The 15,345-nt window shown below is 38.8% G+C and overlaps 1 protein-coding gene across 1 annotated transcript in view; it reads right to left on the bottom strand.

Moving 5' to 3' along the window:
- Positions 1-15,345, bottom strand: part of Sol1 — a 311,881-nt gene that overhangs the window by 223,715 nt on the left and 72,821 nt on the right. Inside the window, exon 4 of the mRNA XM_043415216.1 lies at positions 10,638-10,818. Within this exon, the coding sequence (XP_043271151.1) occupies positions 10,638-10,818 (181 nt within the window). The remainder of the gene's footprint in view (positions 1-10,637; positions 10,819-15,345) is intronic.

The following is a 15,345-nucleotide window of genomic DNA, read 5'->3' as shown; positions in this document are numbered from 1 at the left end:
AAGTACTCGCTGCATAGAATCCTTGGAGATGGTATAATACGTGGTTGTTACAGAGGAAGCTCTCTCTCATGCAACAACACTATAAACACGAAGTCTGAATTGCTACATACCTCTACGGTATTGTTGTGAATAAGATATAGAAATAGTACTGCTTCTAGTACTATGCAAGGGAACACTGTTAAGCAGATTGACTAATAACCTAACAGGCAAACTACTTTATACCACATTAGAAATCCTAAGTCAGCTGATATTTCATCTAACTGCGAAGTGTCTGAAGAAGATTAACTAATTTTGGGGTTGTGATATGAAATCGTTGATTCGTATAAGTAATGAATATAAATGAGATGCGGAACTGAAAATCGATAACATTTCTCGTATGACTAAGGAGTCACTGCCGATGGTAGGCGAATAAAAACATTATTCTACGACAGTAATGATACTTAGAACCACCTTATCCTTAGACTCATTTAATTAGATCAATTTTGTAAGAGATAGTGTATATAAAAATATGAATACCAAGAATCGGACTGCGCGTGCATGAGTCAACAGTTTTCCACTTCTGTTGTATTTCTACGTTATTCAAACGCATTTCATTGTTCTAGTTCCAAGTAAAATGCAGACAATAAAAACCACTATTCGACTGTTTTGTTACACGTACGTGGGTTTGGTCGTCCACTCCCAAGTTTTTACACTGCTCTTCCCAACAGCAAAACTTTGTGAACATAAAAATTTCTACTGCAACAAACGAATGGTGCGAGGCCAGTTCTGAAGCGAGTCATTCCATAGAAAAGCTTCCTAAATTTTGATCACTTCTAACTTCTAATAGACACTGCGTTGTTATAACGTGAAAAAAAATCACATCACCACACGCTGTGGCTGCATATCTCGTCGAATCCAGTAATTTCTTGCCATCGATAGACCGCGTTGACCACCTCAAGCGTTTTTTTTTAATCTCACATCGCCATTCTCGTATCTATTTCACTTTATTTCTACCGGTAGAGCACTGCTCTAGCACTTGAACGCTCGTGACCCTGAGGCACCAAAAAAAAGAGAAGAAAAAACAAACAACGGACGACATACGAATATTTTTCCCGCGAGTGTTGTAACAGCCACCCCCCAAAGTTTTCTTCCACATTTCCCTCGTTCACTTGGCTCTTCCAACACCGCCACTCTTCCTGGCATTTTCATGTGTCCTCTTTTCTATGTCTCACTCTCTTTCTTTCTCGCTGCTTCTTTCTCTCTCGGCTTCTGTCTATGCTAACGTGTCAACAATTTTTTTTGTCTTCCGGGCACGTTGGGGACGATAAAACGAGCAGGAGGATACCCGCATTGTCGTCTATTTCCCTAGAGTCAACTTCAGAGACCGCGTATAGCCAGCTCGCTACCACCATCCGAATGACTCTGGTATTTTCATGCAAAGCAATAAAATATATATACGCTCAGCGATACAGACCTCTAATAGTATACGAGGAAATCGATGCGGCGGATTTCACAAACTTTTATTACACAGTTTTTAGCAACGACTGGATTTGACGACGAAACGATCAATATCGATCTCTAGCCAAGCTCGATATTCAATTTTACGATTCCAGCCCATAATTTCGCTAATCTTATCATTGTTCGAATCAAGTATCCTTCACGCGAAGGCGTTACTATGTATTTATCCGAGGAATTATAAACTTAAGGATCTCCTGCAAAAGCATCAACTCCAAAACGAAAATGCATTTACATCACTGTACCATTTTTTCTCTAGCCCATTAGGATAACTGCAAACATTACAGATTGCATTCAACCACTTTGCTTGCATGAATAATCTTGTTTTCGGCGACCCACAGGAGAAAACAAACCTAAAAATATTATCTCAGAGTTAATGAGCACAGCTAATAAATTCGATTGTTTGATAAATGTGAATCATGCTCAACAATCGTATTTCAGGCCTAGCAAAAAACGTCACATTATCCTCGGTCCCGTTAATACGTACAAGCGGTTTCTCTCTTCGTTATGAGCCTCCTGGTTATATGACCGAATTGTTTCCTAAGCTCCACTTCGTCTTGTCTGTCGGAAGTCGAACGCAAGGGAGACTATAACATTGCTATATATCCACAGATACCGAGGAACATAACATTACGTATAAACCCACACATTCGTACACACACATTCATATAGTGCATACAGATATATATATAGTGATGGGTGTACAGTGCAATATCCAATCCCCACCCTGCACAATTCTCAACGGTTCCTATCGTATTCAGGTATAATAATACCCTGGGCGCATGAATTCAGTCGCTTATTTGCATACATAATCGCTTGCGTATATCTCTAATAACCCCTGGGTTAGTATGAGTTCGGAGGGTAGAAGCCTGAGCTGTTCTCCCGTAGAGTCTCGCCGAGCCGAGAATTTCGAGATTAGCCGACGTCTACCTCTGCCTCATCCCATGCTCTACACCCCTTCTGCATGCATCCTTTTCCAACCCCATTCTCATCATGCTGCCACGCTTATTCCGGGGCCAATTAAATCCCTACCTTCTCTCACCTCTCGCACAGCTTGGTCTGCTCGGGCGATGGACGTAGCGGCGTAAAGTACATATTCGCCTAGGCAATGAAGATCCGAAAGGAATTTATAAATGTCGGAGCCCTTTATTGCCACGGTGCAGGATATTTAGCAGCCTGGCTAAAAGAAATGGCTAAGAATGCCGACTCTACAGCTCCGCGAATATATTTACGAAGATGTAGATGTACGAGTGCATGAAAATGTGGTGCATGCATGTGTAATGCACATGGAACTTGCATGCTCGATAAATGTGTATATAAAATAATATTCTGCTATGAATATATATATATGTGCATATTTACATGAACCGAACGTATAATAAATTCCATCGCCTCGTGATAAAAACGCGAGAGAGCCAGCAGCAGATTCGTACGATTCTATATATTTATCCGTCTGTGAAGGCCGGGTCGATCAATCAAAATTCAGAACGTGAAATGTGAGCGTCAAATAAAGAAAATGACGCAGTAGAAAGAGGGAAATTGCATCTCTGAATTTTCATTATCAATCACTTGTATATGGGATTTTCTATATATAGTTTATAAACTGATATTGACTAGTTGTCCGAGCTGATAGAGTACAAACTTTCAAGCATCGAAAATTATGTTCATCGCTTTCTACAGCTCTTTCTGAAACTCCTCCCAGCAAAGATAACTCGATCGAGCGACGAAAAAAATTCTTTTCCGGAGCCAAACTGTCAAAGATTAGACCCACTTGACGTAAGATGGCCTCTGTGCATGTAGAAACACAAAAATTTATGAATTTTCGAAGATTGATGCGAGTGGAAAGTTCGGAAACGAATGTAGCGTCTAAAGCTCTGGTTCACAGCAAAAGTTCCATTTCGTGTACGTATGATTTTTTTTCTTACGACGTCGTGTGTGTACGTTACGATCCGTTTCACCTTAAAAGCTCTTTCCTGTAATGCTTACATGCGGCTGAGCCCTCAACGATTTCCCTTTCTGGCTGCTCTATCCCAAATATATTTTACTCAGCGTATTTATGGATATCTATATGTGTAGGACAGATTTCTGTGTAATACTATCCGCAAGATGAATCTCGCAAGCAGCACAGAATATCCGTCGTCGTAACCGCCGAAAGGAACGGTCTAAAATCCCAAATCTGTTGATCCTAAGGCCTTGCTACCAGAACCATTTTCCGAATCTCGCTCACTCTGCACTAAGCAATATATTCCTGTAGCAAAGCGAATATCTAATGCCGCTTACGAGGGGGAAATTATTTTTTTTTTACCCCATGTCATCCCTTCTTGAGGAGATTGCTTGCGGAAAGAGCAAAGTCCCTCGAGTCTACAAAACGAGTAACGCGTACCAAATGTGGGAGAAATACTTAACCATTCAAGCTATCCTCAAGAAACTTCAAACCTCTGGAGTCATCGCAATGCGCTTGAGTTGGATTAATATTACGCGGTAATACTACGCATCGACCAAATTTAAACTTACATAATATTTTTAACAATTACAACAGCGCGTGAAAAATACTCAAATTTGTTATAAAAATTTTAAGACTCCCGGGTATGAACTGTTTTTATGAATCCGAAAATTCGTAAGTCAAAATTTAACATCCTTCGATCAACAACATATCTTACAACACAGTGAAGATACGTTAAACTAATACATTAAAAAAACTGATATTAAATTAGGATAATATTCATGATTCTTCGCAAGTTATAATATTGCTGTGACCAGGAAATAAAATGTTTTTCATGCCGAAGCCATTGAGCGATTTAGTCTTCTCGAGCCATTCGAATAGAGACGTAGCCAGGTTTCTGGTTAGGTCTCTATGGAAAAGATGGAAAAGATGGAGAAAATTCGCTGGACCGAGACAGACTTATTCGGGAATGAAAAGTGTACGCTTCACTTATGGGATTGACGGGACGTGACGACGAGATACTCTGCAGCTATCGCTCTCAAACGCTCAACCCTCTGAATAAACAGAAACATGGACACGAAACGGGTGGATTCGTCAATTGTTAATCGCCCTTCTACCTTTGGCCCCTTCCACAATCAATGTCTTTGTTGCGTTTCGCTAGAGCAGAAATGAGAACTCGCTCGCAGTGTGGGAAATACCGAATGTTAAGCCAAAGTGATTTAATGCAATGAACTCTCACTACTGATATGCTCTCTACCGGATCGTAAATTCGACATGAAAAAATGAGGATGTCGCAAAAAGTTGAATTCCATCAAGGCTTGACATTTTTTCTACAATATCTGTAAAAAATAAAAAAAAAACTGTGATGATTTTTTCGACAGGAGAGAAGAAAGTAATTACGCCCTTCACCAAATAATGTTGACAAAAAAAGTCCCTTAGAGGCACTTCACGCCATGGACCGAAAATTTGATTCTGCGTAATTATGAAAATGAAAAGTACATTTTTACAATGACTAATCGATAAATTAACTGAACGTACGTTTGAGCATGAAATAAATTTAAAACGATTTTAGAACGTAGATCAAGCAGCAGTGTAACTGTTGACTCGGCACAGGTTTATTGGTTGTTTAGAGCGTCAATATGAACGAGGCCGGTGGTCAAACAATTTTCGTCGCCTCGTTAACAAGCAGAACATTTTCCGGACACCCTGTGTACACTCACAGCTTGTGTGTGGATTTTCTCTGAAAGTGTGGCAGACATCCACACTGGATTCGTGTAATCAAGTAAGGTGATTCACGCTCGGATATATGTATATACACATATATGTGATATAACAAGATAGAACATGGCACACGATGGTCTCTTAGTTCATTCCAACATGCGACGGCGACCGGAGGCAGTTTACGAGACTGCCACAAGACGGTTTATCGTTTTGTAGGATTCACCTACCGACATTAATTTCCCATACAAATGGCCCTCTCACTTCTGGTTTTCCCAGGCACATCCTTCGAAGGATATGCAAGCAACGCCCTGTGCATCAACCTATATCCGGTGGAAGGTGTCTGCTCAGTTGACTACCTCTATGCTTTCTCTCTTCCTTTCTCCCTTATTTCTCTCTCTCTCTCCCTGCCTCTTTCCGCTGGTTAGGTTGGATCGTCTATTCCCAGGCTCGATCTACGAGAGAGACTAGACTGTGCGGTGCTAATTACAAATTAGGCAATAAACCTTGGCAAGAGAAAACGAGATGAACGAAATAATTGTGGTATCGAGGGTTTGATTTCCTAACAAGCCTCTCTAATGAGAGGATCTGGAAATCTAATCACTCGATCTTGAAAGTTCGTGACTAATTAGCGGAAAGGAATTTGCTTAGCTTTATGGCAAACGAAAGGTTATCGTACTTATTTTAACTTTTCTTTTATCACGGTTATTTAAACTGCAGAATGTCGTCAAAGTTTTATTATTCTTCCAATTTCGTTAAAATACGGTGAAATTTTTATGTTCGTATCGTTTCATCTGACTAGCTGTTGCAGGACGTGACTAAGGAGAATTGATCGAAGCGGGGAAGCGAGAATTCATCGCATCGTATGATTGGCAGAATCGGAGATAGTGCAATACCTTCCAAGGGTGGAATCAGTGTCACTCAATCAACCAGACAGCCAAGATTTCACCCTCGAGAAGCGTAGGGATCCTTCAAAGGCGTTTGGCTAAGGAGGACCGAAGGGGAGCTTTTCTCAGCAGTGAGGTTACACAGTACAACGCTTAGAGTAGCAGCTCAAAGATATCGGTGAACTCTATAGCTATACAATGCGGCTGACGAAGGTGAACAGAAACTGGTTGAATAGGTATTACTATTTTGAGCATGTATAAATAGGTTTGTCATCACGAATTTCAGCTCGAATTTCATGCATTACGTAACAAGATGCTTTTAAAACTCAACAAATTCAGACAAATGCCAAATGACAAATTTATTTTTTATACTGAGGAATATACTATTTTTCAAGAATTTTCAAAGTATTTAGCCATCGATTATAAACAGCACAGTATTTTTTTACTTTTGCTATTTTTCGTCCCTTCAATTCTAAGCAGCTTTATGTGGATAGGAAAAAGTGATGCACGTGAGAACTATATTTCGTTTTGTTTTCGAGTGTCATTCATTGTGAGCTCGTCGTTTATTGAGATCTGAATTTTCGAGGGTATCTTTGGCGCACAGCGCCCAAGTGCCCAATTTTCCTAAACTATTATCCTTCTCATCGCCGCACGAGAACACGCGCTTGCTCTCTTCGCTCTGGGACATCCACGAGGCTGGCTGGGACAGGATTCTCCGGAAAATTCATAATCAACCATCGCCCATTACCAGAGAATCAGCTTTCCCATTTATCATCGAACCCGCACTCCGGTCCCAGGGCAAGAGTCACCGTGGGACTCGCAGACTGTATCACGAGATAAGTTTATATTGTATTTTGCAATTATTATGTATTTTCACTTTGATTTATTTGTATGGAGGTTTTGAATCTGTGAAATCTATACCTTATATTTGTATGACGAGCGATTATGTTGCGAATCAAAATGAACCAATCCTAATATATGAAAGGAATAACGATTCGACGTTGCTTTCTGTGTGTTATTGTGAATCGAGGTTTTGACCGTGCATAAGTAATAAAAAAAAATACATTCGAAACGAAAACTACATGTTACATCATCATGTCAGACTAGTACTCACCGATAAGTGGAAATGTATCGTAAATCACAAATTTCCATTGTCAGCATAGTAAATTCTATGATAAATACACGAATATACACCGAATAAGTGTGACATTTTACCATACATATAGTTTTTTTTTCAGGGTTGCTCGAGCATACTCTACAATATAAACATTTGAAATGACTGAAAACATTTTTTACTATGCTTATAGAGAAAAAAACTCTTTAGTCTTTTGTATAAAAGGTATGGGGGGGATATTACGATATCTGTGGCCCCAAGTTTTAGCCATGTAGTTTTCATATTTGGCCCGAAATAAGACTTTTTTCAAGAGTAAAAGAAATCGAAATTCGGCTTTTAAGGGGGTGAAACAGAGATTTTAAATTTTTTCTAAGAGAAAGTATTTTTTGGCAGATTTCCTTGAAATTCGACGTTTATATTCTAGAATATGAGTTTGCATGGTCATAATTAGCGATCACAAATAATATACATTATAAAAACGCTGCAACTTTGAAACCACTCTATCACTCCCTTAATGGTCGAACTTGGATCTTGAGTATATTAAAAAAAAGTCTGATTTTTGATGGAATATAGACGCTGTATCGTCAGAATTAGGGACCACAAACATTATAATGTTTCAACTTTCAACCCCCTGTTTCACCCCCTTAAAGGTCGAATTTCGATTTTTGTCACTCTTGAAAAAAGTCTTATTTTGAGCCAAATATAAAGAATACATAGTCAAAACTTGGGGCCACAGATATCGTAATACTGCCGGTATGGGTATTGATCTTTTTTCTATGGTGGATAGAACAATTCTTATTACTGCACTTCGAATTAATGCAGCAATCCAGTACGTACGTACTGTCCCCGGGATACTATATTCCTGGTGCTTTCCTCTAGAATTTTCAGCCTCGTTTTCTCCGAGTAGTCGTAGCTGCTCATAAAACCCGTGAGTACGAAATAAAAATGAATAAAACGTTCCAGCCTGCAAGACGTTCAATATTAGGATAGAGAGGAGTCTTACGTTTCTCCAGCGGGGGTCAATTTTCTGGACGATAAAATTACCTGTCACCTCACCGAAAACATACACATATGCACACCGTAACGCGCACGTAGTGATCTGAAGCATGGCCAACTCATTCGCTTGAAAATTTCAGCTTTCATTTTCGAAGACGTTTAGAATTGCGCCCAATTATTTCCATGCCGGAACATAGTGGCACCAGAAGCTTCTTTCGCCAGAAGAGCCGTACTAAAATGTTTTCGCCAAATAATTTCCGATCTCATGAATACGAACTACTCCCAGCTGAACAGCAGCGATGGAGACTTCAATTCATGGCCTGAGTTTTGCTTGTTTTTTTTTTGTTAAAAAATCACTGGTTGCAGCCGATCCGATGGCGATTTTAACATCAATACAATGATATAATCAACTGATCATCTTTCGCTGAATAACTTTCAAATTGATCGGAAAGTAGATGAACATAATTTGAAACAATTGTTGCCTAATTTTCCTACCATTTGCGAAGTATGTTTTCGAATTCCACGGAAAAGTAATAAATTTCTCGCAATAAGGTCTGTAAACCACGCTCTACTCTGCTTTCGGGCAGCGCATCACAGCATCGTCTCCTTTCGACTCCCATTATTAATTTGGTACAGCGCCTCGCCATCCATATTGAATAGGATTACGTAAATGCATTATAAGACCCATTCCATGCCACTGCACCTGACGTACCATGATTTTTCTGATTTTTTCTTCAAAAATAGTGACCCGTGTGAAAGCACTTGGACTAGTTTGCGGATTTTCGAATCAAATTCTCCACTGTTTTACACCCAAAAAATCAAATTTTCCATCTTGGAACATCAAAAAATGTGGAAGAGTTATCAAGTATCATAATCAATAAAAAATTCTCCCGAAATGACAGCCGAAATTTTCTTCCATTTAAAAAACGTAGACCTTTCAAATGAAATCGATTTTTTTACAAAAATGAATTCGTATTGTTGATATTGTTGATTTTTCATCGTACCACCACAGGAGGTTTAGTTTTGAACCTTGCCAAAGTCAAGTTTATCGTGAAAGAGGGGTGAAAACTAATACGCGGGACACAGAGGGTTAAACGGGTACGTTGATGCATTCTGTTCAACACATTTTTACATGAAAGCCAGCTTCCAACGGTATCCAATATTTATTGACGTCCCTTAATATCTTGATTGATCTTACAGTTTCCGACGTTTGACGACTTCCAAGTAAAAAAAAATCAAGATTTTTTCACTAAATTGTAGCTTCGAAGAACTCCAGACAAAAATTAAAAAATTAGTTAGCTTATTTTTATTGTGGTTTGCTACTTTTTTTTAAACAAAAGATGGAAAATAATGAAAACTTGTTGACTCCCAACGAAAGGTGGAATGACACGGAATGCCTCATATGCATAGACACATCCATGCACAGTATTACGCGTATATACACAGCGCGCTCAACCATATGGGTGTATACCCTGTGCTCGTATATGCGCATAAATCGGATTGCTCCGTATGCATTATCGACATAAATTTCGCAAAAGTCAACCCCGTTGACTCCAACCGCAATATCTCTGTGCTCTACTCCCACACAAAATATATTGACACTCACGTGCGATTTGCGAACACAGTACATGCAAATTTCGTGTAATTATGTCAATTTTTGTACATGATCCCTCTATTGGAATTATTTATTCATACTTTGAAACATATTCATTTTGATACGCTATATATTCAACGAACAGAGTAAACCGCAATTTTTACTAGGGATTTCATGGATACCGGACACGTGAAAACGAATTTATTGAGTCAACGAATTTCATTTTTTCGCTATAAAATTGGGCTGATTTGGTAGAAATAATGTCATTGCAAGCTTAGACGTAGTTTAATAAAAAAATTAAGTGGTTAGAGTAACCACAATATGCTCTTGAATCCGTCCAATTGAATCAACGAACTAGGACGTGTCTTTGGGAAAGGAACTTTGAGTTCTGTTTTAATATTCTCAATTTTTTTATTTATTTTTTGTTTTAAATTTGTATTATATCTTATATCTTTATCTAATGCGCCCAGTTTTTCAAAAGACTCAGTTAAAGTGCATTGGATTTAAGTCACACGAACAATTTGTGGCCCCAAAGCTAGCTGTTTAGCTCCAGAATTTTATTTTTTTTTAAATTGCAGAAAAGTACAGTGCGTTTCTTGATGTTTGAGAGTAAGAATTATAAAAAGCTTTTTAAGCTTATAAAAGCTTCTCGCTTGGCCCCGGTTTCCTCTACTGACTCGTCAAATTAGAAAAATGTGACGGTGAGAATCTAACTTGACTTTCATATTCACCTTAAATTTTTTATTCCATCTCTTGAGTTCTAAAATTCATTTCCGCCGTGACAAATTCGTTGCACGAACCGCTACGCGTATACACCATTGAACTTTGATATCGAAGAGAAAACTGAAACGTCAATAAAATTGGTCGATACACTAAACTGTTTTTACTTACTCGTTGCTGACCCGGCGAACGTTGAATTGATGAAAAGTTATCTGGACTATTTCGTCGGGATAGCCGGTGAAGGTGTAAAGAAGGCAGTCTATATTGCCAGGATATCTCTTGGGATAATCGGGCGACATAAATGTACCCCCTTGAGGGCTGTAAGCGCTGCTGTACACGACGCACGAGCAACCTGAAACGTGAACAACAACAAATACAAACATATTTTCAAGCTCTTAATACCCGATAAACTTATTGTTGTGTTGTTAGTTTATTGAAACAATCGGGATAACAAATGGCATATAAACTCCAAAGTGGTGTACTGTCGGGTATATTGCATGAGAGCGATTTAAAAATCTGAAATAATACGATATACGATTCCCATCATATTCGAGGACATGAGAATGCTGCAGGGTTCGCGTTGGCTTTTCTATTTCAATACTTGATGCTCAGCCACTGCTGTGGCTCTTAATTGGTAGTTAAAATAACAATTATACGTGAATATTATGACACAGATCTTCGTTTTTCCATTATAAAGGTCATGAAATATTTTCCTAATTGGAGTATCGATTGAATAACGTGGCCGAGTGAGCTCAAGATTCCGGGTTGCCGTGTGATCGGCGTTTAGTCGTTCTGCTGTTAATTCTCACGTTTCATAGAATTCAGTAACGAGACACCAGCTCCGCATGTCCATTTCTTTTGACTGTTTTTCTGACGAATCCTCTCTTAAGTATACACTTCATCTACAGTCACATCCACAAATAATTATATTTTTTTAAAATCATAGCTTCTGATCTGATTATTTGAAATAGAATTCTCAATTCAAAAACATTGAAGCTTATATATTTGTAAATGTGAGAATATATTTTTAAGATGAAGAATTCATGGTTTCAGTAGGACAACACAACTACTAGCGCCTCCAGGGGCGTATGGACTGATTGCCGGGAGCCTGCCGTTGATCAACTATTCGTAGTGCAATATTATGTTAACCAAAGCCACTGTTTTGTACAGACCCTTCCCACTCGTTCATGAAATGACCATAACCCTTGAAATATCAAGTATCCAATAGACGTGTACTTTATAGGGGCACAAGGCTAAAAAACACCTTCGTCACTTATTCCTTTGGCATTTCATTCCACTCACAAAAAACCTTCTCGTTGCGCTTTGCTCGTTGTGCAACGCCGCTGTTCCGCAAGATTTTATCGCATTTTTTTTTAGTAAATTGGTAGTTAGGATATCTCTGAATTTCGTTTTCAGTTCATGTGACCATTATGCCAATACAAATAGCAAAATGGCTAGAGTTTGTGTGAATTTATTTTCATGATGTAACAGTGAAAAAGTGAATGAAACCCAATCCAAACTACTAATCAGAATACACAGCTTGGAACTTTGTATTTCCCTCTAGAAAAAAGTGCATAGAGAAAAGAACAAAATCAAACGGATATTTGTATGTGAGTATATAAAGAGTATTATATACTATGGAAAAAATACGACTGAAAAACAGTAAAAAGTACGTTAGAAAAGCACCAGTCGTGATCTATACCTCGTTGGTATGTGGTTTTAGCACCCTTGTAGGTCAAATAGCTTCGGGTACAGCCACTTCTTGGATGGACTAACTCGGATATTGATCGCTCAACACCACTGTGAGCAATTCTTCTTAGCTCTCGTGATGGTGTTATTCAACTCGAAACGTCGGTGAAAATATAACCGCCGGTATCGGCACAGGTTTTCCCCACTTTCGTGGAACCTTTATGATTGGAGAAATAAACTTGGGAATAAAATTCACGAGAACAGAAACAGAAGAGAGACCATTGCTCATTAAGGAAGCATTTTCAATAAAGTTGGCCGTTGCTAGCAAATCTCTTGAATTTTTCTTCGAATCGTAGAGCTCCGTCGTTTCGATTTCATTTTTTCGGTCAACCCTCCGCCCGTTGACTTTTTTTTTCAAAATTTCTATCTCAGCTGAGTCACATGACTTGGATGGCACCCAAGTGACCATTCCAGAGATCCTGCGAGAGACCGCTTGTCTCCAGCAGGATTCGAAGTCCCTCCTGTCAACTCCCTCCACCTTAACTCGTTTTACCTCGCTCCAGCTCTTTCTCACCCTCCCAGTTTTCCCTCTTGTTTCTGCTGGCTTCACATGAAAATTGAAACCAGACCGAAATTACTGGGAAACTTTCGTCCCCTTTTACAGACAGGATTTTCCGTGAAAACATGTTGAAAAAGGGCATTAGTTCGTTTTCTTGAAAAGTTTGCGGACGAAAAGTTTACGCGGCGAGCTAAGGATTGATTTTCTCAAGTTTGTCATACTCCATCAAAAGGAGTGACGAGACCATACCGAAAATTATTAATTAAAATAGGGAGCTGGAAGTGCCACGATGAAAAACACGACCAGCAGCTTTCATCGCTGAATAATGAGGAAAGCACTAAGTTTTTCTCAAAATTTCATTCGCTGTAAAACCAGTCGAAAAGTGTTTGACAGTTCAACCTTTCCCAAGCCTCCAAAATTTTTAAACGTCAAAAACTCGATTTTGTTAAACCACATCAAATTCTACGTCACGTTTTGGGTTGTGGATGACCGAGGGTGCAAACTGCCTGAAATGCTACAGCCTTCTATTTCATTTGTATATATACATACACATGGAAATGCTCTCAACAGGCTGCAGAGTTATTTCAACCGAGCTCGTAGGTCAATTAGAAACGAGTGTTAATTAAAATATCTGTCCAAGGGTTGAGAGTGACGAGCAGTACTCGACCACTTTTAACCATACATACAATAGTTGAAAAAGCTGAGTATATCTGTGTAACTTCTTTTTTGTCGTTTGTTGGAGGCTCAGTATTGGAGTCTCTTCTACCTGACCCCAGGACTGACTCCTTTACGAGCCAATGGGCGATGCCACTTGAATTGACATTACCAGTTTACGTTGTAAGCAATGTAAACAGCTGGCCATTCGTCGCTATAGTAGGCAATCATCTAGCGGACAAAACAAACATCAACGCCAGAGGTAAATCATCACCCGGTGAAAAAAATGTGTAATGAGTACACAAGCACATCGAGGGAGGAATTTTAAAGCCAATGAAATTACGTAGAAAGACTTGGATTCGATTTCACGTCAATCAATGAACAAATAAACATTTTCAGTGCCTCAGAATGTATTTAAACTCATGAACAGCAGTAGAAATATGAATAAGCAGTTTGCGCACAGATGCAAAGCGTTTTGTGACGTGGCGCGTGAATATGAACAATGAATATGAAGAGGGAAGATTCCAAAATAAATGATGAAAGCATTTTGAGAAAACTTTCAGATTTAATTGTTTATGTGCAGAAAAAATTGAATGAATCCACGAATCTGCAGGATAGACAAATAACGAAGGAGCAGTTTATCGACCACTCTCGAAGGCACTGGTTCAAGGAGCACATGTGTTAAAAGACACTTTGTTTCACCGGTGAGCATCTAAGACGAGAGAATGACATAGCTTTTTGTACCGTCATCGTCCAAAGCTGATCGATATATCTGCTGAAAAGTTTTCTTTTTTTTCTTTGTAATGTCGTGAGTGAGTAAAGTTTTTTAATATCTTTAACCTCTTTCTTTTCATTTGAGAACAATATTACACATAGTATGATGGTAATATCATAGATAGTGAGTAACTTTTCTAAGCTCTTTAGAAGGATGCTTGAAAATACTATATCAAATTTTAAAGAAGTACCTTCCTCGAGGTAGCCTAGCAAAGTTTCTTCGTGCTATACACGAGCCATATAAAATTTCGTTAACATTAAAGCCAGAAGAATGAATGACGTGGAGTGAAAGTTGTGAATGGCTTGTTGAAGATGAAACAATTAAGAAAGCATTGAAAGACTCGAGGTAGGTTTTAATTTTATATTCATTTAGACGAACAGCTGAAACTCTCGACCTTTTCACAGAAATTCAAAACTAATACAACAAATAAAGATTGGCTTTCCGTATTTTCAGATAAAAAAATTTCAGCTACTTTTAAAACTTTGACGAAAAAAAAAGAAAACAGCGTATTGAGCAATCAACACAAATCCGTGGTTTAATTTTTTCGTAGATTTATCTCGATGCTTTAGCCCCTTAAGTTACAAACTGTTTGGTGGATAGACAAACAGACTCATAATATATGCATAATCGAGACGAATATGAATGTTCAGACACATACATGTGTAAGTTGTGCCACCAGCAACTTTTTCCCTCAAGTGTTCGCATGCCTTGCCGTTAGGTCGACGTCATGGTTTAGTCTACAGAGAGATCATTGTTCAGTCACGTTTTTAGCGCTCTTGCTGATTCGAGCATCTTTTAGCCCGTTTCTCGGTGCCTCTATTTATATCTCGAGGATAGCCGGGTACAACCTTCTTCTTACCTCATAACAATTCAGCACCTCTTTCTTGCCCTGCTCAAACCAGGTTCCTATCGTGGCTAATGAGACAAAAGTCGCTTAGGTAGTTCTACCGTAGAACTTTTTTTCGATAACTCACCAAAATCGTGGATAAAACGTTTGTTTTATTTCGTTGATTTCTCGTAGTATTAGCAACAGAAAAAATGAGGACGGATGGCTGTTCGAGCCCTTGGAAACCTGAAGAAATATACGAAGAAACGATAAAAATAAAAAATAAAAACAGCGACAAAAGAATGAAAACTCGAAAAATTTTATACGTATCCGTGAGACTTTCCAGGTGTTTCCCCAGTTTGCACGATTCCACAGA

The sequence above is a fragment of the Venturia canescens genome, chromosome 1 (assembly GCF_019457755.1).
Source record: "Venturia canescens isolate UGA chromosome 1, ASM1945775v1, whole genome shotgun sequence".
NCBI classification, from domain to species: Eukaryota; Metazoa; Arthropoda; class Insecta; order Hymenoptera; family Ichneumonidae; genus Venturia; species Venturia canescens.
Note: the sequence above shows the minus strand (reverse complement) of the source record. Positions and strands in the feature narration are given on the sequence as shown.